Raw genomic sequence first — 23873 nt, 5'->3', positions numbered from 1 at the left:
GGGAGAGGGATTTCTGGCTCGGCAATGGGCAGGAGGTAGGAAGCTGGAAGGAGAGATTCTGCTGTTGCGCAGCAGCGCTGAAAAGACGAATGTTTCCAGGTCACTGTAAAAACAAAAAAATAGCTGTGTTGGTGTTTGTGTGTTTTGTTGTTGTTTGTTTTTTTTTTCTTTTTGAAGTAGGAAAGAAAAGGGACTGTGAGTTTTGCAGGGCAGGTCAGAGGCTTGTGAAATGGACGATGCCTGTTGTCACGCAGGTGGGAAGAGAATGAGATTGCTGAAGTTTAAGGTGAGGAGAAGAGCTTAGAGGATTTGGGCTCCAGAACAGAAAAGAAAGATCACGGAGAATTCATGAGTGTTTTGGACTGAAAGAGTGCCACCGTTGTTGCAAATAATCAAAGTGGCAAATAATCATGTGCCACTGTTGTTGCGGAGGGGACAGTGAACTGGCATCCAGCACCTGGCATAATTTGTTGTTTGAGGCTTTGTTTTGCCTTGAATGGCAGTAAGTTTGTAGAAATTTAGTGAAGCCCTACTTGTCTTTGGAAGAAGTTGTTAGCTTGCTTTTTTTTCACCTTGTCATTGGAGTCTCTGGATTTCCCAGGAGGGTCCTTTGTGAAATAGGTTAATGAAAAGAGAAACCTCAGACTTGGTTCTCGTTCAGTCCTCAACATCGACATCCGTGACCTTACTGAGCCAGAAAGAGTGTAAGTGAAACGCTTCCTGAAGGCTCGTTACCCCTGCCAGATCCACGTGTTATGGAGGGGAGCAGGGAGTTTCCTTCAAGTGATTTTCCAACACGTAGAGTTTGGATGACACTTAGCGTTACCTCATTCCTCCTCCACTCCCTCCCTATCTCCGAACAGGCAGATCGATGTCCTGTGTATCAGTACCAGTTATTGACTCCCACAGCAGAAGCTGAGGAAGAGAAAGATGTTACTGTCATTTCCTGGTCCTCTCATGTTCTCCAGCTCACAAACATTGGAAACTTTCCCAGACCTTACAGGTGCCTCCAAAACCAGGCAAAATGGAGACTCCTGGCACTGTTGGGGCTTTAAATGAAAACTTTAATGAAAAAGGCCAGTTGACTTGAAAATGCCCAAATGCTTCCAGTCTTTAAAACAGCTCCAGAGCTCCATAACATTCCTGGCTAGATAGGAACACCCTCTGGCTGCCCCTAACCCCCTCACCAGGGAAATCAGACCAGTCGCACTGAGGGGGACGGAGGTCGAACGTTGTTCTGTGGGGTCTTCTTGCTGTTGGAATGAGTTGAGAAACATATCTTTACGTGGCACTTCCCTTGCGGTATTTCTTTTTTTCCAGTTCTTGGAAGGGTGCCAAAGGCTTGTCTAGGTGATTGCTAGTTTGGTGCCGGTAGGCGCTTGAATCTCTGGTCACTCGATAAAGAACAAGAGGCCTGGGTGTTGTTAAAGCTGTTGATACCATAGCCATGGTAGGTAATCCATATTGGATATCCATAAGGACCACGTGGAAATATTTAAAGAGAGAGAAATATATATATAAATATATAATTATATACATTTTATCGTACAGATTTTTCGTAAAAAAAAAAAAAAAAATAATTTTTTTTCCAAGTTTGATACTGTAAATCTTTATTAAAAGAAATTGCCAGTCCAGGGCTCCCTGGGTGGTGACCTGGAGGGGAATGAAATGTCCTGGCTAAACTTCCACAGAGGGATGAGAATTGCAAGGTAACATGGAGGGAGGAATGACCCGAAAGCTGTCGACCGCGTTGGAGACCCAGCTCCTCCACCCTCCACCATGGAGGGCCCTCCAGCTTGGGGTTGTCGCATTGCATTCCTCTGGGGTTTGGTTTGTTTCTGTTGGGTTTTTTTTTGTTTTTGTTTTGGTTTTTTTTTTTTTTTTTTTTTTCTCTCCGTCCTGCACTTGCAAGCCTGACACCCAGGGCGAGCGCCGCGCTGGGAGCTGGCAGCTGCCTGCGGAGTTGCCCAGGTGGCTCTGGCAGCGCTCTCCCACAGCCGTACTTCTCGCTTGTCTCTTTGCTGCAGTAGTTTGGATGCCGGGGCTCCCTTCTCTGCCCCTCTTAATTTGTGTGTGTCCCCCCCCATCTCACTGAGGAGCAGGGGCTCTGGATTTGAGCGCTGGAATCCCCTCCCCTGGGCCTGGCCTTTCTTTGGTTGCTCCCCATCCGTGGTATGACGCGGGAAGCATGGGCTGGGCGGGAGGCAGGAGAAGACGAAAGCGTTGGGCAGGGACCGGGAGGGGACATCTCTGTTCTTGTAGAAGTGTTTGCTGTGCTCTCTCTTGGGAGTGGGGAACCTTTCCCTCCAGGGCAGCTCCAGATCCCCTGGGAACAAGTCAGCGTTCTCTGCTCTTGCCCAACTCTACCGTCTGCCAGAGGAGACCGCAGAGCGCGAGCGTAGAGACCTGGGTGACACCACGGCTCCGGGGAGGGGACGCGGCGCTGGCGGGTGAGCTGGTGCAGAGGCGAGCTGTGGCAGGGCTGGGTGCGATGCCACGGGAGCGCGGAGTGGTCAGGCCAAGGGACGGCTTCGACCCGGGGAGGAGGAGAAGGTGGCTTTTTTTTTTTTTTCCTCTCTCTCAAATCATTTAAACTTCATTGTCATGATTGTTTTTATTTAAAAAAAAAAAAAGAAACAAAACAAAAACAGAAAACTTTTGTAATGTGGATTTGTTTTCCTTCGTCTGTATTTCAGTCTGCTGGGGTGTTTCCGTAGATGGTGGATACTTGCTTTCATTTTTTTAATGATAGAAGTCTTCTGTTTTAAGTTGTTTTTTATCACCAGCTCATTCTATCCTCTGTGGTTACTCAGTAATTTCATTTCAATATTTATTTTTGTGCTGCTTTTTTATTATAAAATAAATTATTGATATACCAAGCAATGTGGATTCCTGTTTGTAAGGCGAATAGCCCTGTGTATGTGTCCATTACTTTTCTCTTGACAGCCACAACGTAATTTATTGCTGTAAATTTAGCTGCAGTGACTGGTTTTTTTGTACCTTTCCAATAAAGCATTTTCTGGTTTCAGACTTGCCCTGGTCTATGGTCAGCGTTTTGGAGCCTGAATTGATCTTCAGTGGAGTGTTTTGTTCGGGTTTTTTCCCCTCTCTGTCCCCGGTGCAGCGTGCCGCTGGCCGTCGGCTGGTGAGCGATGTGTTTTTTGGGAGGCAGGCTGGGCTGAGGCGAGCGTTGACGGCTGCTCGGGCTTTTGCAAGCATCCAACCCGGCCCGGTGCAGCCAGCTCGCCCATCTCCCAGCCATGCTGTGCTGTTCCCTTGGTGTATTTGGAACATGCCCAAGGGATAGCTCTTGTCCAAGCTGCTTGTCTGGTAGATCCCATGCTCAGACCACGTTCTTCCAGCCCGGGCTGTGCCCTCGTGTACAGTCAGTGGGTATTTATGGTCGTGGTGCTGAGAGCTGGCTGCGCGAGGCCACTCGTGGCTTGGAGACACCGTGCTGTGCGACAGGTTGCGGTGCCGGGGAGAGATGCTCCCTTCTCCTCCTTTGGGTTGTGAAATATCCCTTCACCGCTTTCCTACGCAACTGCTTGTGAATGAACTGCTTTAACCCCTTACCTCAATATTTAATCTTTCTGGTTTTCCCTGCTTGGGATTTAAGGAGGTGGTGCCTTGTACCAGTGAGCTCCAGCGGCCACGTTTGCTTTAATCCTCTCTTCCAAGTGATTGGTTTTCTTAAGGAGGAAAAAGCTTGGGCTGTGCTGGGCTGAGGCAATAGGTTGGAGGCAGATGGATGCGTTGGCCGAAGTCGGAATTAGAGGTAGGGTTATATACAGACAAAGTGGAGAGAAAAGGCTTTGTGTGTCAGCAGGTAATGGATGGTCATTAGGTGCCAGAGGTGGGGCCGAGCAGGCTTGGCTGAGCAGGGACGCGAGTGAAGCCTGGGGGGGTGACTGCATTTGCCGTGCTGAGCAAGAAAATCGCCATCATCTGCTTCAGTGCCTGCTCAGAGAGATGGTGGCGAGGAGCTGGTGATGATGGAGAAAAGAGGGAGGTGGGCCACTCGTGGCCGTCAGAGGGATGGAGGAGTGTTAGGGCATCAGGGATGGGCCGGGGGAGGTTCAGCAGCGAGAGAAAACTCAATCTTCACCATGCTTGGGGGAGGAGAATGTCCTGGAACTGAGGGGGGAAGAATCTGTGAACAGAGCTGCAGAAGCATGACTGCTCTCTGACCCAGGTCTGGCAATCTGCTGCCTGCCAGCAGCTGAGCCCAGGGACTTTGGCTGGGTACTGGTGAGGAAAGCAACCCTGGGCGAGAGCCCTGGCCGTGCTGCGGCGGTCGCAGCCACCTCCCTTCCCCTCTGCTCGTAGGAAGCATGGTCAGCCCTGGCTCTCACGACCGCGATGGTGCGCTGTGCCCCACGAGGACGCATCCCCGACTCGAGTGGGTTGTAAACCTGCCTGACCCAAGCCCAAAAAGCAGCAGGAGAACTGATAGCCGCCGCCCAGCCTTGTCCTTGGGGAAAGCCTGAGGACAGGCGACAACTGGAAAACAAATCTGCTGACCACCGGAGCCTGCTGCTGGCGGGGAGAAAAGCCTGTTCCTCCCAGGCTGCCTGCTGGCCTGGCTCCAGGCGCAGCCGGGCTCCTCTGTAGGTCACCCCTGTGCTTGCCGCCAGCTTTCCCAGCGTCCTTGTTGAAGAGATGGAGGAGACGCGTTAGCAGAGGAGCGCAGAACCATGGCTGCTGGGGAATGCGCTCAGCCGACGACACCGTTGGTATTTCTGTTCTCCGCGGATGCGTTTTGACAGCGTAAATGTTTGAGGGCTGTGACAGTGCCGAGCCTGAGCCGTGAGCTCTCGCCTGTCTCCCCTCTCCAGGAAAACGGGCGGCCGGGAGGCCAAGCCCCTGCCTGCTGGAGCGGGGAGCGCTGCCTGCACCCCGCTGGTGTCCAGTCCAGCACGGCTCCTTCAGCCTGGTACCACGCTGCTGACTTGGATGAGTCACAGCTGATTTTTTATTTCCCCCTCCCTCTTGTTTTGCTTGCGAGAAAGACCTGTTTTACATATAATAGAGCAATCAGGGCTCGACATAAATAGGCAAATGTCATTGTCTGCAGTGGGAATTGCACCTGCTGGCAAGAGCCATGAATGCAGCCCAACGTGCACCCGAGCTGATCATTTGTGCAATGAGGTACAACTATGTTTCTTGCTGTGTTCTTGTGCAAGTCTTTGTCTCAGTGACTGCAAGCATGCCGGCAGATGTGCCATCGTCACCTTTGCAGTCTGTCCTCGCCTTGGGAGCCGGAGCAGACTGTTCCTGCAGCTGTGGCCAGCTCTCTCCTAGAGGAATGGAGAAGACCAAGATGTCCAGCTGAGAGATGTCCCTGCTTCGGTGCTGGCTGCGTTACAAAGCTAAACAGCCTCATCCCTGAGCATCAAGGCTGCACTTTGTGGGCTGTTCCCAGAATGCGCAGGAGCCTGGATGGATGCCTGGATGCACAGAGCATATGGGTCTTGTTTATGGACCTCCTTGCAGGAAAAGTGTCAGTGGTCTCACCGGCTGAGCGGGTACGAGCAGCGGTGCTTCAGAGCAGAGGGATGTGCGATTGGCTTAGCTATAGGTTGCTGCTGTGGAGTCCAGGCTTCCAGCACAGTAAGATTCCTCCAGTAATAATAAATAAGCGTGGAGTCAGGCTTAGCTTGGCTAAAGCGGACCCAGCAGCTCTGAACTGCTGCATCCACCGCTTAGGTGAGGGTTGAAGAGGTGCAGTGCAAGGAGAGGAAGTGGGGAACACACACACTGTCTTTGTGGAGTGAAAAAGATGAGCACAAATCCCGTGGGAATGCCAAAATGTGCAGGATGCTGTGTGTGCAGGTATTTCTGCTGGGCCAGCAGTGAGGGGCAGGGAGGACGCTGAGCTTAAGAGCATCAGCACTAGAGCAGGAACAGGCAGATCGTGGGCTTTGCTTGCTGAGCTAAGTGAAAACAGTTGCTCATTCCATGGTAGAAATTGCTGTTTATTAGAAAAAAAATTCATAAATAAAATCATTTCATGTTGTGATTTACATCTTGCAGCTTAAGAGCAGAGGAAAAAAAAAAAAAACTAGCCCTGCTAGGAGTTGTGTGTAAAATGGCTCTAAGCCTTCCCAGCGGTTGGTTTGCCTCGTGACTGTAAATCTGAGGCTGTAGACTTGCCCTTGTCCTTTCACTACCCAGCTCCTACCCCCACACAGCAGCCCAGCCAGTGCCTAAGTAAGTTCCCAGTGATCATCTGATTAACAGGGAAATAGAAATTGGCCTAAAAATTGGGGGAAAAAAAAAAAACCCCAAACAACCCAGAGAGGAAGTTTAGCAGAAGGATGTGTGCTCTCCACCACTGATATGGGGAAAGTCCCTCTGTGTAGTATCTTCCTATCTTCCCCTGCCAGCGGTCCTGCCCCAAGTGGTGGCAGCCCCCAGCGCCTCCCCATCCTTCCCACCATCACCCAGCTAGGCTCAGCTCCCGCCTGGCTTCCCACAGGTTGGGCAAAGCCCAGGGACAGTAAATAGCGAGGGGTTAGGAGGAACAGACAGTTCCCAGTAAGCGCATTCCTACCACCAGCACTCACAGTCTGGTTCCCTAGTAAAGACTCTGATAAAGAAGCTGGAATCCCTTTTAACTTCTGATCCATTCAGAGATAAGTCGGTTTAGACATAAACAAGCGTTTCTGTCACCGGCCGCTCTCAGAAACACAGCTGCGAGACCACGCGTTAGCCCCAAATGGGACCTCACTGCAGCTCCCAGGGGAGTTACTGGGCAGCTGCGTCTCCATCTGGAGGGAGAAGAGGATGACTTGCTCCTCCTCCCTAGTAAAGGTCTTCTGCACAACTCTGTAGGCTTTTCTGGGAGGAGAGGAGAGAAGATGTAAAAATAAGGAATGACGTCTTTCAGCTGTTACCGGGTTTTGAGGTGAAGTGAAGTCACCTTCCTGGGCTGGTTTACTCCACAGGGCCCTTCGAGATAATTTTTTTTTACTCAAACTGGGAGAAACTAGAGCAGAACTGTGCTGAGAAAAGCATTCTCTCAGGCCTCAGCACTGGTTGGAGGTAAGAGGAGGGCGAGGGTGGCTGGTCTGTCCCGCAGCCTGGCTCCCCTCTCTGCCTGGCGTCCCCCAGCGTGGGCACGGGGCTGGCATCGAGACACCGGCACTGGGGCAGCACAGCCCAGACAGCCACACAGGGTGCTGAGTCACAGGAGAAAAGTCAGCCCAGTCCCTAACACCAGTAGAGATGGGGCAGCAGAAGCTGGCACTACTTGATTTAACCTTTCCTTGGGTTATTGCATCTTCCCTTCGACAGACTGGCTTTTTGGGTAGAGTTCCTGGCTTCTCGGTACTCCGATTAGACCAGGTTGTCTCAGCCTTGAGACAGCTCCCATTTGCATGGGTTTAAACCTCTCCAGTGTCCCTGTCCCCTCTGATGTTTCCTACACTTCCTCATCTGACAGGATCAGCACTCTCTTCTCGATGTTTTTGCTCTTTCTGACGCTCGGTCCCTCCACCTTGGAGGCCACATGCCCGTTCTCCCCTGGCACTTTGTGCTCTGCCTCCTGCATCGACTGCTGGATGTACTGCTGGTACGCGGGCGAGAAGTTGTGGATTGCATCCTGCACAATGTCCTGGGGGCTTATGGTCTCCTTCAGCCCACTTGAGATGCTCTGCATTGGGGCAAGGTTTGCTGAAAAACAGGGAGAGAAGAGGGTGATGGGACACCAGGTAGGCAAGGAGTCCAAGCGCTCCAAGACTGGAGTGACACTTTTCTATAGAAATTCAAGATCAGGGCTTCACTGTGGGCCACATCAGCTTGCGGTGGCAAGTGCCAAGGAGAAGAGAGGCAACCCCAGCTCCATGTTTCGAAGAGGAAGGAACCTCTCCAGCAGCATGTGCTGTAATACCGTAATCCCCTAAGTCTGCCCATCCACCCCAAGGTCTCTTTTCCTATCCACTCACTGTGGCTCATAGGTATCACGAGGGAAGAGGGACAAGAAACTCATGGAGCACAGGAGGAAACTACTCTGGTGGCTTTTAGCATCCCCTTGCTAATGCTAGGGGGAGGGAGTCTCCTCTTTCCTTCTTCACCAATGAAGGAAGGAAGAAGAGAGTAAGAGTTACCTGTTGAGTTTTCTTTCTTTTCTCTGTACACCTGGCAGGTGAATGCGTAGCGCAGGGCAATGGAAGCAAAGAGCATCTCAATGCAGATAATGAAGTTCTGGTAGCCAGCAGCCACCGTCCCAGCTCCCACCTCCTTCCCATCGATGATCTGAACTTCAGGGATCACCCCACATTTCTCCAGGATTGCAAGCAGCGTCCCTGTGCCAGGGAAGGGAGAGACATCACCTCTGGTCCTGTGTCCCTGGGACAGGTGGGGCTATAGGAGGAGAAGTGCTGGGACTTGGGAGTGGTGGTGGGACCCACCTTGCCAGAAGGAGAGGAAGATGACTGCCTTGATGGTGATGAACTTGAGGACCGGCTCAAACGGGCGCAGCAGGTCCATGGTGGCAAAGTAGAAGAGGAAGAGGGCATAAAGTGCCAGGCTGACGGAGAAGTTGTAGATGATGGTGATGTAGAGGTAGCCACTGTGGACACTGCAGAGAGAGAGAGCAACCTGCAGCCATGGGCTGTGGGGAGCAAACTGACTGCAACTGGAGGCAAGGAACAAAGAAATGGGGGGGAGAAGTGCACGCTTTTGTCACGGGGAGAGTACAGCCCAGGAGGGGAAGGAGAGGCAGGGAAAAAGGGGAGGAACAGGAGGCCACTTTCAGCTTTTCCTCTGTTGGTGGGACCTCTTTTGTTATGGCTCACAGGAGTTTTCATTCCTTTCTTATTTGGGGGCAGTGGGTCTCTGTTCCTTAGCTCTTTGGGCTCCCTGTGCTCCACTCTGTGGAGCAGCTCCCCAGGGGTGGCTGGCAGGACACCCTGTCCCTTGGGACAGAGCAGGGACCCATCCTGTCCCCTTCACCCTCCCCAGCCCAACCCAGCATCCTCACTTGAAGTCTCCATCGTGGTACTTCCCAAACGCCTGCAGGATGATGGTGACGATCGCCATGAGGGGTTTCACGATGCAGAACTGCAGCGTGGCCTGCAGAGGGGAGAGACACAGCGCACCCCGGGCAGCAGGGACGTCCCACCGCCCTCCCTGCAGCTCCTGCCACCCCTGACCCTCCACGGGAGCCAAACCAGGACGGAGACACAGAGGAGAGAGTTCTCCGTCACAGGAGTGACCAGTGCTGCGGGGTGAAATATGAACCAGCTCAAGGTCTGCAGAAGGGAGGGAGCAGAGCTCCCAAAAGGCAGCTCCTGAAGGCTACTCTGCGGTGGGGGACTGGGTGGTTTGGGGGCAGACCGGTGCCAGGATTCGGCCCGCAGCACAGCCCTGGAGAGTTAGAGAGGCGTCCAGGCTAACCTGGGACTGGACAGAGATGGCAATCTCAGCTCTGCAGTGGGAGGAGACCCTGACTCAGCAGTGAGTCAGAGGCAAGGACAGCGAGCGGGCGCCCTGCTGCTGGCCAGGTGCCTGCAAGCTGGGTGAGCTGCCTCCCTCGGAGGGGAAAAAAAAAAACAAAACCAAAAAGAGCATCTTGAGAGAGCAGCAAAGCAGAGCCCTCTCAGCAGGGCAGCAGGGAAGGGACCTGCCACCCGGAGAGCCCCTGGCAGAGGGGAGCGGAGCTGACGCATCCCGTTGGGTACCCACCTGCTTGCAGAAGCGCAGGAACCCAATGGAGTAGGACATGCCCTGGAGGCAGCAGGTCCCATAAAAGCAGCTGGACCTGGAAGCAGAAGCCGAGGAGGTGCCGTTGTGACTGCTGGATGGGGAAAGTGGGTGGAGGGCAGAAGAACTCATGGGATGCTGGGACTTACGCAATGGGCTTCCCTCGGATCTCTGTCATGATGGTGCTCTCACCTCCGAGGTACTCAAAGCACAGGCTCAGGAAGCTGTAAATCACGAAAGCTGGCAAGGCAAGGGCAGACATGATCAGCAGGGCTGACGGAGGTCCAGGGTGAGGGTTGTTACATTTCACATTCCTTTCTGCTCAGATGTCTTATCTACCCTGACACCACACCAGAATTTGGGAAGCTGGTGGGTGGGAGCCCAGCAAGAGGAGCAGCAGGTCAAATCCATCTGACTTCCAAGCAGAGTCGGACAGACCACACCATGTGCACAGGGTCTGTTGCAGACGCACCAGCTCCTCCATGCACTCACAGCCCCTGTGTGCACGTGGCAGCAGTGGGGCATCCCAGCAGTGCCCGTGGAGCCAGCTTCCATGCACACCCAGGAGTGCAGTGGCCAGAGACCATCTGTATGGAAGGACCTCAGAAATGCCAAGGGGCAGCAAAAGCTGCTGGTGGCCAGCAAGGTCCTTAGCAGTTTTGTTTAACATCCCCATCACTTATTTTCCATATACTCCAAATCTGAAGTAATACACAATGTCCATACCCCTCTGGTCCCCAGGGGAAGAGCAACAAGGTGGAAGAGTAACCTCAATCTCAACCCTGACGAGCTTCCCCTGCACCTCAAAACATCCCAACTCTGAATTTCTTAGGTACGTTTACCTTCCGCATTAGAGATGCGGCCAGAAAACCTCTTTCCCCAGGAGTATGACTCTGGGGACCCTCTGAACCTGCAGGCAGGCGGTGGAAAGGCACCAGCTCATGTCTGCCTGCAGGGCATCCCCTCCTTGCTGCCAATGGAGGAATAAGGGGAAAACCCCCACAGAGAGGAAGGGAGAGTGGGAAGGGAGTGAAAGAGATGGAGATTCGCCACTTTGTGCAATCTAGGCCACTCCAGAGACACAGGTCAGGGAAATGAGAGCCCTGCTTGGCCATCGGCCTCCCTGCCAAGGAGAGGCTTCGCTCACCTTCGTAGCAGTCACGCACTGAGTCAAAGTAGACATAGTACTGGTGGCTTCCGAGGAGCAGGAGGCTGAGCCAGGAGTCGAAGGCGTAGATGGGCACGATGAAGAGGATGCGGATGATGTAGCGCTGCTCCTTGGGGACGGTGTAATTCCTCAGATGTGTGTAGATCTACAAAGTGTCCAGCATGCAGAGCTGTGGCTACCACTGGTTGGGAAGGGAACCAGAGGTACCCCCAGCCCACAGGGCTGCAGGAGGCTCATCCCATGTTAGCCTTCCTCCCGGAAGCCTTCCTCCACCTTTCCACCACAGATCCATCACAGCGAACACACACATGAGACAGGCTCCATCCTGGTCCCTGGGGCAATCCCTTCCATGAAAACACGTGGAAATTGAGTCCCTTCCCCAGGGCTGTGCGAGGAGCGTGCCCTCCTCCATGTCAAGCCCCGTGCAGCCCTGTCCCAGCACTCGGAGGCAACAACTTGCCCCAGAGCTGCCTTCAGCAGCACAGATCCCCACAGCACCCAAAACCGTGCCCACTGGCAGTACGTTTTGAGGCAGCTAGCGGCACACACCCCAAAGGCACAGATCTCGGGGTGCCAGAAGAGAAATCCCACTGGGTGTTGTCTCCAGGCAGTGGCGATGCCCTGCAGCCTCTCCTGGCTCCGGCTCTGGGGAGCGTGGGGGCAAAGTCCACCCTGCCGAGCTGCCAGCACCAGGCTCCCGATGGTGGAGATATCCCCTCTGGGCAGCAACAGGAGGAAATACTTATCTGGAGCTGGGTGATTTGCAATGAACTTGGGGGCAATCAATAGGTTTGCCCTTGCGTCAGTCCGAGCACCGGGCTCCGTCTCCGCTCCATCCCGTACCTGGTGGAAGGTGACGATGAGTGCTGACCACACGAAGATGCCGGAGATGACTTGTGCTGCTGTCGTCGTCAGGAAAAGCTGCCGGTCATCTTCAGAGTCGTTGTGGGCAGCCGTGAGCAGGACAAGGGCCGGGGATGGCGGGGCAGAGGCCAGCCTGGCTGCTGTGCTGGGGCCCGGGGTGGCAGGCGCCGCAGGAGAGGGCAAGGCACGCGTGGCATTACTCATCTGCAGGGAGGGAGAGGCAAGGGGAGTGGTGCAGGAAGGCAGGACAGAGGTAAGCTGGGGAAGAGGAAGGTCCCAGCAGATCTCCCATCCCACAGAGTGTGGACAAACCTCCTGTGAGGTTTATCTCCTCCCCAAGGTTTCTCCAGGATGGCCCTAACCCAAACTGGCCTATTCACCGTGGTTGGGTCTGCTTCTCCCAGTGGGGAAATGCAAATGCCCTTCAAGAGAAGACCCTCTTTTCTCTGAGGAGGTGTATGCGATCCTTGTGTCCCCAAAAGACACACTTCTCCTTCCCAGCCTTGCTCCTTCTTGTTTTCTCAGAGGTCACTGTCCCACTTGAAAGGGAAAGACCTGCCTGTACTTGTGCCCCTGTGAGCTCGCACTTGTGGCTCAGGATACTTTTCCATCAGGAACCAGAGAATTAAGAGTTAAACCCATCCCTCACCCATGACAATAATGAGCTCCTTACCCATGAGCCATCAGGACACCAATGTCCTCCTTGGGACCCCAGAGAACACTGGCATCCCTGTGGTCCCCCCTAGAATTTGGCTCCTTTCCTCGTGCATGGCCTGCTGGGAGCAAACCTCAGGGCTGCCCAAGAAGCCAGAGGTTTGGCATCATCCAGGGTGTTTGGCAAGCCTCAGCCGTTTTGGGATTGCGGGGGTCTCCGTGTGCTGGCAACGCCAATCCCGAGACCTGAAGGGCAACCAGCGCACCCGAATTAAGCACACGGGAGGAAGGCTGCCATGCCGCAGGCAGAGCTGCTGCTCTTTGGGGATGCTGAAGTGCTCTGGCATCCCCCCAGCAGGTCTGTTCCCCTTGAAGCCGGCGGCCCCAAAGGCACCAAGCGTTCCCAGTGCAGAGGGTGGCTGGGGCATACTGGCACCGTGTACCCTGCAGCTACAGATCGCAAGTACCAACCTAATAATGCGCTCTTATTTATAGGGCAGCTTCCTATCTCAAGGCCAACAGATGCATAAACCATCATGTTTGCCCTTTCTTTCTGCTAATCTATGGAAAGCTGCTTTTTCCCCAAGTGTAACAATAGCAGTTTAAAAACAAAACAAAACAAAACAAAAATAAACCCACAACAACCTGCGAGGAGAGCTCTAACAGTATAGATGCTTCTCAGTGCATTGTTGATAAACAAAGATTTTTAGCTGCTGGGTAACTATTGCCTCAGGGTAAAACTGTAAGCATGAGCTGGTGAGAAGCAAGAAAATACCTGCCATAGATAAGAGTGGTAGGGAATGACCTCGGTCCAATTAAACACAGAAAACAAACGAAAGCAGGAGCTTGCCCTGTGGCTTCCTCTCCTGCCCTCTCCCCGAACCCCAACCTCACAGGAGAGGAAACTCAGCTGGTGTCAGATCAACAGCCCTAAAAATACCTTTAACCCTCCTCCGCCTGGCAGGAGCCGCCTGTAAGCGGAGATGCCCGGGGCGGCGTCGTGCTGGCGAGGTCCCAGGAGCTCGCCCCGCCGTACCTGCGCCCGCGAGCGGGGAAGCGGAGCCGGAGATGGCTGGAGGGAGAGCGTGGCCGATAGTGTTACGGAGGCAATGGGGAGCTGGGTTTTTCCTCCCTGCGATCGTCCCGCAGCCCTGCCCCGGCCAGCAGGAAGCAGGATCCCGGGGAGAGCCAGGGAGGGATCTGGTCTTTGGACAGACCGCGACGCCGCCGGACCTGCCGTGTAAACATTAACAGGAGGCCAGAGATAGCTTGTGGAGCGGGGAGGGAGGCGAGAGCCCAGCTGTGCACCATTTCACGCCGCTCCTCGCTCTTTCTGGAGGCTGCCCTGCTGCGGGTTGGGGCCGTATCGCTGGATTTGGCCACGCTTTCCCTCCACCCAAGCATCGCTATAGGGAAGGATGCAATCCAGCTCACTTCCCAGGACACAGCGGAGACCTGTGCTCGTCGCCAGACCCGTTTATTCTGGTTTTGATGTCGCCAGACCCGTTTATTCTGGTTTTGATCTGGCACCGTTCCACGGATGCTTGGCCGAAGACATCCTGACTCCTGTTAGCTTTCCCGGCCCGGCTGCCGCCATGGCGGTGTGAGCACAGTGGCACCAGCAGCCGGTCCTGGCAGGCTCCCCTACATTGTCACACTCTGAAGGCGGTGGAGCAAGTCATTAAAAACAAAAGCCGCGGTGCCACTCAGAGTCAGGGCTCCCAGCTCCACAGGTAATTAGATCCGGGCTGTGCAAGGTAGCCGGGCCATTCAATGCAGCTAGAGGGCTGCTTGCTTCCAAAACAAAGGCGGCGAGAAGACACAGAGAATAATATTAGCTGCAGAGAATAATATCAGCTCCTCGATGGGACCATGCCGGTGCCACATCCAGTCTGGTTGTTTTTATACACCTTGTAGATACCCGCCACACACATGTGTGTACCTGTTACGCTCACTCCATGGGATATTGGAGATGCTAGGTGAGTACTGAGCAGAAAATAAACTGGGCAGTGGCACCCGTGTTCATGCCACCTGCAAACGGGGCTTTTCGCTTTGCCAGGGATTCCCCTCTTGCCGCAGGCTGCCAGAGCCCGGACTCTCAGCTCACATCCCTTCCAGTGTCCCAGAGTACCTGGGGCCAAATCCTCACCTTGGCAGCAGCCCTCACGGGGCTGGGGTGGTCAGAAAGGAAAGGCGAGCCCCTGCAGCCCCCAACCCGTGCCTCCGCGGGCTGGCTGTGCACCCTAGTAAAGGGGGAGAAATCCCCGACCCCCACCCAGGGAGGGGAGCATCCAGGCTCAGCCCGAGCAGCGCAGGAGACACGCCTTTCCTCCTGATTGCTTTCAGATAAAGCAGGGGTTATTTATCTGATCACCCTCTCTGTACCACCCCCACGCCACCCAGGAGGAAGGACCTGTGGCACATGGCTATAAATTAAGGCAGGGCAGAACCGAGCCCTCCCTAAAGCCCGTCCGGAGGAGCTGATGGGGCACGCTCAGGGCTCTTGCAGCAGGCTCTGCCCTCGCAGCAGCTTCCTCGGTTGCTCAGGACACATGGCTGGGGCAACCTCTGCTCTGTGGAGGCATAACCCCAGCCACTGTGCACCCCCCCCCGGTCCCCCACTCACCCTGCGGGGCTCCTCCGGGAGCTGGTCTGGCTGCCGCGCACCTGCCTCCGCATCCCCTGCGCCCTCCTCCACCTGCACCCGTGGGAGACTCCTCCTCCGGGCACCCTCCCAGCCGGCTGGCAGCAGGCCCTGCCAGCGCCCCGCTCGCCCTCGTTGCACCCCGCGGGAGCCGGAGCAACAGGTCGGGCTTGGCTTCCTGCAGAAAACCTACCCAACTTACCTTTCCAGTCCACCACGCGCAGCACCCACGCCTGGAAAGCAAACACGGGTGGAAAGCCACGGTGCAGCCCGAGTCCTCTGCCCGCAGCCTGGCACAGGGCCTGCAGCCGTGGATGAGAGCTCTGGCTGGGTGGCAAAGGCAGGTTTGCTTGCAAGTGGGAATTAATCCTTATCTGGAGGATAGCGATGACTAAAGGGCAGGCAGCCGGTGGTACTGGCAGACTTGCAAGTATTTTTTAGGGCAGGCCTTCCCCCTGGTTCACTGCAGAGCAGAGAGGAGCAAAGTCGAAGGATCAATTGCTCGTGGTCTAATTTATCGCCCCTGGAAAGACGAGATAATTCTGTTCTGGCTCCGAGCATCAAATGGGAGAGAGCTCCATGTCCCTTCCTTACCCACCACCCTGTGCAGACCTGGTGGCACGCAGCCAGGAAATTAAGGTGGCTAATTTGTGGTTGGCTCTGAGGTAGCAACACCCAGGCCTTCAGGGCATAGGGTTGGTATGCCACCATATCACTATGGTGGAAGATCTGATTTACATTAAATCTGCTAATTAATTTCTGGTTTCCACAAGTTGCTGGAGGTATGGACTCTTTAAGAGCACCAGGATTTGGGAGACGATACATTGAATTTTGTGTCAGGAAAGAATCCCTACTAGCAAACCAGGATCGACATTAACAAATTCCACATGGTGCTCTCAGCCCTCCTAGACAAAAAAAAAAAAAAAAAGTGTAAAAGAGGAAAAATTTGGAGTTCTGACAGATGCAAATCTTTGCTTCTTGGAAGCACAGTTTGGAAAATTATTTTTAGATGAAATTTCTTGTCAAGGGCAGCTGCAAGCCTGCAGTGTTTGAATGTACTTTAAAAAAAAAAGTTTCATTTCTCTATCTCTTAAATACTGTAAATAACCCTTACTTCAGAGAAAAGAGCCCTTTCGAAATGCATTTTCTGCTTTTCTACTCTTAGGGGATTTTTTTTAGCAACAGAAATGGCCCAGCGACTGGATCTATGTGGGGCAGGCACAGGCTCTGTGCTCATTCTGCCGATACCAACAGGTCTTAACACAGCACAGGCTGTCCCTGCCCAGAATCTAAATGTAAGACCTGGCCGCTGTCTGCTCTGTCAAGTTCATAAGTGACAAAAGCGTGTAACAGCTCATTTAAAAATTTACTACTTGGTGTTACTTGTTACAAGAAGAGGTAAAAACAAATGTGCTTTCCAAGCAAACTGTGAAAGTTTGGCTATTAAGCATTGCATCAACTCACGAGGCTTCATCAAACATTTTTTTTTTCAACAGACTCAAGAGAAACAGCTCTGTGCATCTGCCCCAAACCCTTCTGTCCCCGTGTCTCCTACAACAGCTGCTTTAGGCAAGGACAGCTTGCTGCAGGTGGTCCAAGGTATGTGCTGCCTCTCCAATGTGCTGGAATCCTGCAATCCATAAGCAGCTGTTATTTTCTCTTTTTCTCATCACCAATTTGGGTTCCTGTCTTCCACCTTGACATCAGCTTTCATGAAATTTGCAGAGCATTATTATCTGCTTCTCTTTAAAATCGGAGTGAAAGTGGAAAATGGATTCAGAACACATCAGGAAAGGGACTGACATAAGGACAAAAGCAGTCATATAGGACTCATTTCCTTAAAAACAGGCAAGAAAATCTTTCCTATTATGCAATTGCTGTTGATTTGTTACTGAGGCTTGTATTTCAATAGAAGTGATTTTCACAGAGCTAAAAGGAAAACAGGTAAAATTAGATTTGTCAATGTTTCTTTTATTCACTCTGCACTGGGTGTTGCCCCTTTGCGGTACAGCGTAGCTACAGAGCTTGGCATCTACTGCTCCTCAGGACACAAACGCAGAGCCGTGCCATTTCCCAAGCACACATCCCACCCAAAGTGATAAAAATAATACTTCTCTTGTATGTTGAGACAATTGTTCTCGTCTCATCACTGACTATATGGACTGCAAACCTGTCACAGTAACAAAACCCACAAATGTTCTACACAGTAGAGAAAAATTCATGAAATTCCTCATTATGTCCAAAACCAGCACAAAGACATTCCATCATTTTCATTTCTTGTCCTTTTAAATAAGCAGTGATGAGTCATGGACTCAAGATCATTTCCTTGAATCCAGATGGCACAACTTCACCACACTTGGCAACTTCGGATCACTTCCCGTAGAGCTTGTATTCCTTCCACGGTCTTGTCCTTTAAAGCCATAGCGAGAAGAACCGGTTTGTTCCCAGCTTCCTGAGAGACGAACGCCACCAGGTTTTTGGCACAAACATGGACAAGGGGCTGAAAAGCAAAGGTACACACATACAGAGTCTTACAGCTGGGACAGCCCTCCCACACGAGTTAGGAGAGGAAGAGTCCTGCACTGACAGGAGTGTGTTGAGAACCCGTCGATACTGGACTGAGTGTGCAGTTTGCTGAGTGGTTCCAACGTGACTGGGAACAGACCCGCAGTTTGGCCGGTCAGCAAAGCCAGGCCACGGTACAGGGAATTTTAGAAAGCGCTTTCTCAAACAGCTTCAAAAGGAAGAGTTTGGACCCATGAGTGACAGCCACCCAAACCACCCTGAAACAACTTAACTGGAGCTGCACTCAAGTTTTGCAACAGTATGGAAAACCTGGAAAGTCAGCATGGAGAATCTTTCCTTCTATCAATCCTCCCACCCAAATTACGTCACCAAATATCAAATTATATGAAACGCCATGGATAAAAATGCCTTTTTCCATGTTAGTCAGATTTCTGAAGAAGTCTCCAAGTACAATTTTCTTTTAAAAACTTGTTGGCATGTTCTGCTGACAAGCTCTGGAAAAAAACCTATTATTTTTGCAATTCCTACAGACCCTAAAGTGGTGTTATATACAGTTTTCACATATTGTGTGTAAAAGACATGTTTTTCAGTTTGAATAGAGTAACAAGAACTAGAAGCGCATAGTGAGGCTGAAGGAGGGAAGAAATGGGATATAATCTTCTTAATGAGGTTTCTTTAACAAGAATAGACTAGACTAGAATAGCATAGACTATTTCAGTTGGAAGGGACCTACAGCGGTCATCTAGTCCAACTGCCTGACCAGTTCAGGGCTGACCAAGTTAAAGCATGTTATTGAGGGCATGGTCCAAATACCTCTTAAACACTCACAGGCCTGGGGCATCAACCACCTCTCTAGGAAGCCTGTTCCAGTGTTTGACCACCCTCTCAGTAAAGAAATGCTTCCTAATCTAAACCTCCCCTGGTGCAGCTTTGAACCACTCAGCTTGTTTGTGGACGTTTTATTTACACCCACAGTTATGTATTTATCAGAATGATGAGTTTGCTTCATTTTAGCTACCAGTGTGGTTTGAAAGTGTGCACCATCCCAAACAGGGATGTTAACGGTGACGAGCAGGAAGGCAGCAAACTAGTGAAAGCCTTTTCTTAAAGTTTAGGTAGATTAAGTTGGTAAAATGATTTAAAAATACTATGTAACAAAGTAAACAAGGGCACTTCCCATTTCCAAATAAAACATAAATCCAGCTTGGGGGTGGAGGTGGTCAGAATTAGCAGATATCACACCAGGAAAAGAGAACAAGAAGAATGAGAACTCCATAAGGGGGAGCTGCAGAAAAAATCAGGAACTTGTGTTGCTGGAGTTTTTCTAGTTAAGGTTAGCGAGTAATATTTGACAGCTCCAACCCTGATGGAAAGCCTCATAATCTCGTAGCTCTGTAACTCTGTTTTAATGCCTGACTAGTTGACATTTTGTGAAATACATTTTCTTCTGTTTTCTCTCCAGCTTTGTTAAATGGTCGATAAAATCTCATTTTGTTGAAGCAAAACAAATTAAACTTTATCAAAGGGAAGGTGCTGGCAGGCACACCTGGGAGAGGGCAGCTAAAGTCCATTATGGGGCTGGCATAGATTGGGGGAGGGTGGGGATGAGAAAAGGGACTTGAAAAAGAAAACAAACTCATTGGAACAGAAACCCAAAAAAGGTTATCAAAGGCTGCATGTTTGATCTTGCAAGCCTTAAACCAACAGGAGCTTCATCAAACCTTCCATAAACACGGCAAAGCAACCCATATCCTGCAGGACACAAAATAACAGGTTCCCCAAACCACTCACAGTTAGTTAAACTTTTGTTATGTCACAGAGTAGATGAGTGTGCATACTTTTATGATGAACCCCTTTTCCCTCTGAAGAGATTGTGAAATTAATCTTACCGCTGTGCAAACACCGCTTAACTGCTGTGATTCATCAACTCCCCGGCAACTTGCACAGCCCAACCTACTACATTTCCCCCTTATCCTTGCTGCCTGTGCGCTGTACATGTGCTCTCACCTCATCCTTGCCCAGCAGCACCTTTGTGGTGAGTGAGGGCCTGCCCACGTTGTCACCGATTGTGTTGGGGTCCACGTAGACAATTGTCCCCATCTTGCCGTACTGTGTGACCACCACGAGGACGGAGTTGGAGAACGCCGTGCACACCACCTCCGTCGGCACCCCGTGTACCACCTCCTCTCGCTGCTTGGACGTCACGATGGGACTCGCTTCCATCGCTGTGGAAAAAGACCAATAAAACAACAATAACAATAAAATAACATCAGATTAAAAACAGGGACCATGGGCTATAAAAAGCCTGAATCCTTCATTTGAAATACCCAAGTTGATTTCAGAGCACAAAAGCATCGGAAGGTGTGTGTCTGCAGGAACAAGGGTGAACACCCCACATCCCCGACTGGGAAGGGAAATTTAACTGCCCCGCAGCAAGGGCCTGCACTCCCCCCGGCACGAAGGAGCTGCCATTTAATAGGGTTTCGCGCTAATCATGGTTTAACACTGATTGCACCTATGGAGCAGGCCGCTCCCGACCCGCCGCGCCCTGCCCTCCCTGGCCGCCTCCCTGTCGCTGGCACCGAAGGGGCGACTCCCAACCCCGCTTTCCCCCCGGACCCCGCAGGCCTCGGCGCTTCCAGAGGCAGAACACAGCCCCCGCGCCGGGCCCCGCCGCCCCTACCCGCGCCGGGCCCCGCCGCGCCGCCGCTCTCCGCCCGAGCCCGCCCCGCCGCGGCGGAAGCGGCGCATTTCCCCTCCCTCCGTCGGCCCGCGGCGCGGGGAGATGGCGCAGGGCGGCCGCGGCCCGGTCCTCTCTACCCCTCCCCTCCGCGCCGCCATTACCCGCGCCCTCCCGCCCGCCGCGCTCGCGCCCCGGCAGGCGCCATGTCCAGCCCCTCGCCGGCCTCGGTCCCGGGACTGAGCCCCTTCCCCCGGCCCAGCCCGGCCTCCTCGGCCGGTTTCTGCCCGTTTTACGCTGGCTCCCATCGTGAAGGGGTGAGGGGGATATGTCACAGGCAAGAACCCCACCATTTCTTCCCACCTGCTGGGTGTTGTTGGGCCACACCCCAAGCATGCTTTCCCCTCAAAATCAGGCTGGTTTGGGGCCATTGGAGCAGCCTTGCCATCCCCGGCACAGGCAGGCCGCCTGGCCTCGCACCTCGCTGCAGGTGGGATGGCCAGCAGCATGTTTTGTTCCAAAACACTCTGTGGATGGTCCAGCTGCTCCGTGAGCGAAGCACGGGGCTCGAGGGAGTGATGGCAGCTGCCCGGTGGTGCGGTAATGGGAGATAAAGACATCTGTATGAAGAGTCCAAAAGAAATGTTTATGTCCCATGAGCAGCCTGTGCAAATGTTAGTTTCTGTTAATTTCACACAGTTAATTCAGTGCTAATTTCTTTAAAATAGTCATGAATAATGATTTTGTATACTAAGTTATAAAAATCTCTGAAAACTGGGATTTCTCACAGGTTTGCAGCCTTCCAAGACTTCCGCAATTGCTGCATCTAAAAATATGGTCATTTCCACGTGTTGGCTCTCCTCTGCTGTCATTCCCACCACACACAAAATGTCCTGGCTGTGGCTGCAGCAAGAGCTACCTGAGCTGTGGGTTATCTCTGCAGGTAACATCTCTTAAGGACCTCATGAATTTTTTTTTGTTTGCATTAAAAGTTTTAAGAAAATTTGACTACAGTTGCAGCAAGAGCATGTAAACTTTGGGCTGAGAATCCTTTAAGGCACCGTTAGAGAGCAGCAGAGGTCCACGGAAAAGCTTTTAATGCAGCAGGTTATTCTTGTGGTTAATTCAAATGGAGAGGCTTGATACCTTTTTGGCACTCCGTCCAATCTGGCAAACAGTCTGTTTTCCAGCACTGTGAAAAACCAACATTCCTCTTTCTTGCTTACCAGAATCACTCGAGGGTTTGCCTGTTCGACGGAGATAATAGCAGCTCTTGTCAGTAAAGCCTCCTGACTCATAAAGTTTATTTCTACTCTGCCTTCTCCAGAGAATAATTTTACTTCAGGAAACACAGAAGATTGGATTCTTCCTGCCATCCTAGCTAGCCTCCATTTTATTTTTTACATGACAGGAGGACAAAGAGAGTCCGCTGTAGTTCAGATTTACATGGAAACACCGTACTTCATTGTTTTTCATTAGATTGGGACAGAGGATCTTTAACAGTTTCAATCAATTGGATATCTCATTTTGGCATGAAGCTGAGGTGGAATATAGCAAACTCAAGAAGCAGACAGCAGGAGGTACCTGAGCACTGAATCTTCATCACTGAAAGTAAATACATTTAAAAAAAAAAACAAAAAACTCCCAAAAAAACTAGAGAGAAGGTTTGAATTGTCTGTGTGACTGAGGCAGGGGATGGAGATTTGAGAATACACACCGTGGCAGATAATGGGACCTTTCCCAAGGTCCTGCCACCTGTTTCCCAGCATTTTCTGGCTGAGAAGGACATGCAGCTGTACTTACATTCCAGTTATCTGTAGCAGTTTTTCTCCAAAGATCCCTAATCACATTGCAAACATTATTACATTTAGCTTCATAAACTCTCTTTTGACATAACAGGTTATTAATATACCCCATTTTACAGTCCTAGGGAAATAAAGAATCGAGACAAACAGCAGTTCAGCGCCATCAAATCCTCAGCTGGAAATTCGGGAGGATTTCAGGATCCCTTCTTCCACTCCCATGCACTCGCTGCTGAAGAAATATAACTTGTGTGTGTCACTATCTCAATTACCTGAAAAAAATCAGTGACTGTGCAGCCCCATACTTTGACAAGAAAAGCTACCTATAGTATTGCAGCTTTATACCTTTATTATTATTTATTTGAGGAGTTTCTTACTACTCTTCTTTTTAAACTGCTTAAGTGCCTCTGTTTGTAGACTGGAAGGAGGCTGCTTTTTACAATAATCTTTGCATTTATCTGAACTGGTTTCATAGAGTGAATGCGTAAGATCCACAGAGCATCAGAAATGTTTCCCACTTCTCTCAAAAACTAGACACACAGTGTTTCAGGACATCCATTAATAATCCTTGCTCTTGGGAGCGCCTAGCTATCAAAGTGCTGGGTTGGTTTATTAGTTTACAGGTTATTACTTCTCTGGTTTAGATTTCTCTCTTGTATCTTTTATGATGCAGAATATAGACTGTGAGCTGGAACCTCAGGTGCAGCTGAGCTCTGGGCTGCGCAGCCAAGGAGAGAGGAAAGGAATTAGTTTGCTCCCCGATGCGGGAGCTGCTTGGGAATTATTCTGACCCTTGTTATAAATCAGGTACGTGAGGCAGAGCTGCCTTTAAGTACATTCCTCTGGTCAGACAACATCGGAGCACTCCTCTTCCCCTTATTACTGTCACAGCAGGGTCAGGGGATGTGGGTGGTGTGGCATTTTGCGAGCTCTCTCTCCATAGGGCTGTTATGTCAAAGGCGTTGGTAGGGATGGCAGAAATCCACCCCCTGGTGCTTTCAAGCTGTTCCCACTACATTTAAGAAGAGTCTGGCAGGGGCGGTGTTCAGAAAATGCTATTGAATTGAGGCCCTTGGGGAAGCGAGTAGAGGAGCGCTTCTGGGGCTCTTCTCAAAGACTAGCTTTAGCCCCAGAAGCCTGATTTCCCTAGCGGGCTCTCTCTGCAGTCAGTGGAAAGAGTCTTTGTCACTGCTTGGTGCAAAGTGGAAACACAGCTTTGAACCTGGCTATCCACAGTCAGGAGTTAAGCCTGCTGCAGCTGAAGTTGGCAGTTTTAGCTCCCGATTTCTAGATCTCAGCCTGACACAGGTATGGGCCTGCCAAACATGACCAAAACCCGACTGTTTCTGCACATGGACAGAAATGGGACATGGGCTTTGCAGGGAAGCCCAAGGTTGAAGTGTGAGCAGCTGAGGAGTTGAGACATGTCCAGGATTAGGTGCGAGCTGAACAGCATTCTCAGAGGTAAAGCTCTGAGGCTCTCCTTTCATGTGCTTATATTTTGCAGGAAGGTGAGGGGATTCTGCCTCTTCTGTGCATTGGTCCCTTTTCTGTGCTCCCAAGGGATAATGAGTAGTTTCATTTCTTATTCTGAGAGACAAGTCTAAGAGGTTTGCTTTGTCCTTAAGTTGTCCACACAGCTTTTACTGTGTGGGACATCTCTTACTTCACTCATTGTGTGAGTAAGAGGAAGGCTAAGCCTATCAGACATTGCAGAACCACTCTAAGCTATGTAGTTGTTGATTAAACCTTTTTTCTTTTTTTTTTCAGTGTATAATTCAGCTGGGATAAAACACAGTCTTTTAAGAAAAAATAATCATAAAGCTC

General features: G+C 51.5%; 2 protein-coding genes across 4 annotated transcripts; both read right to left on the bottom strand.

Annotated features, from left to right (window-relative positions):
- Positions 1-5962: 5962 nt before the first annotated feature.
- TMEM184A (transmembrane protein 184A) lies at positions 5963-13517 on the bottom strand. Of its 2 annotated transcripts, none has more exons than XM_086759806.1 (9): positions 13431-13517; positions 11720-11944; positions 10856-11021; positions 9858-9948; positions 9691-9766; positions 8987-9078; positions 8415-8584; positions 8112-8309; positions 5963-7677 (listed from the first exon to the last, which is right to left on the bottom strand). In XM_086759806.1, the coding sequence occupies exons 2-9, from the start codon at positions 11942-11944 to the stop codon at positions 7427-7429; spliced, it is 1269 nt and encodes a 422-aa protein (XP_086615932.1). In that variant the 5' UTR covers positions 13431-13517; the 3' UTR covers positions 5963-7426. The 2 variants fall into 2 exon arrangements, with proteins under 2 accessions (XP_086615932.1, XP_086615931.1); XM_086759805.1 differs by having other exon boundaries at positions 13335-13506.
- Positions 13518-16990: 3473 nt separating this feature from the next.
- PSMG3 (proteasome assembly chaperone 3) lies at positions 16991-20488 on the bottom strand. 2 transcript variants are annotated; one of them, XM_086759920.1, is made up of 3 exons: positions 20409-20488; positions 19572-19789; positions 16991-17538 (listed from the first exon to the last, which is right to left on the bottom strand). In XM_086759920.1, exons 2-3 carry the CDS (start codon positions 19785-19787, stop codon positions 17386-17388), a joined length of 369 nt encoding a protein of 122 aa, XP_086616046.1. In that variant the 5' UTR covers positions 19788-19789; positions 20409-20488; the 3' UTR covers positions 16991-17385. The 2 variants fall into 2 exon arrangements, with proteins under 2 accessions (XP_086616046.1, XP_086616045.1); XM_086759919.1 differs by lacking the exon at positions 20409-20488 and adding an exon at positions 20248-20312.
- Between the last annotated feature and the right edge of the window lie 3385 nt (positions 20489-23873).

This window comes from Chlamydotis macqueenii, chromosome 15 (assembly GCF_036417535.1).
Source record: "Chlamydotis macqueenii isolate bChlMac1 chromosome 15, bChlMac1.mat, whole genome shotgun sequence".
Classification (NCBI taxonomy): Eukaryota; Metazoa; Chordata; class Aves; order Otidiformes; family Otididae; genus Chlamydotis; species Chlamydotis macqueenii.
Note: the sequence above shows the minus strand (reverse complement) of the source record. Positions and strands in the feature narration are given on the sequence as shown.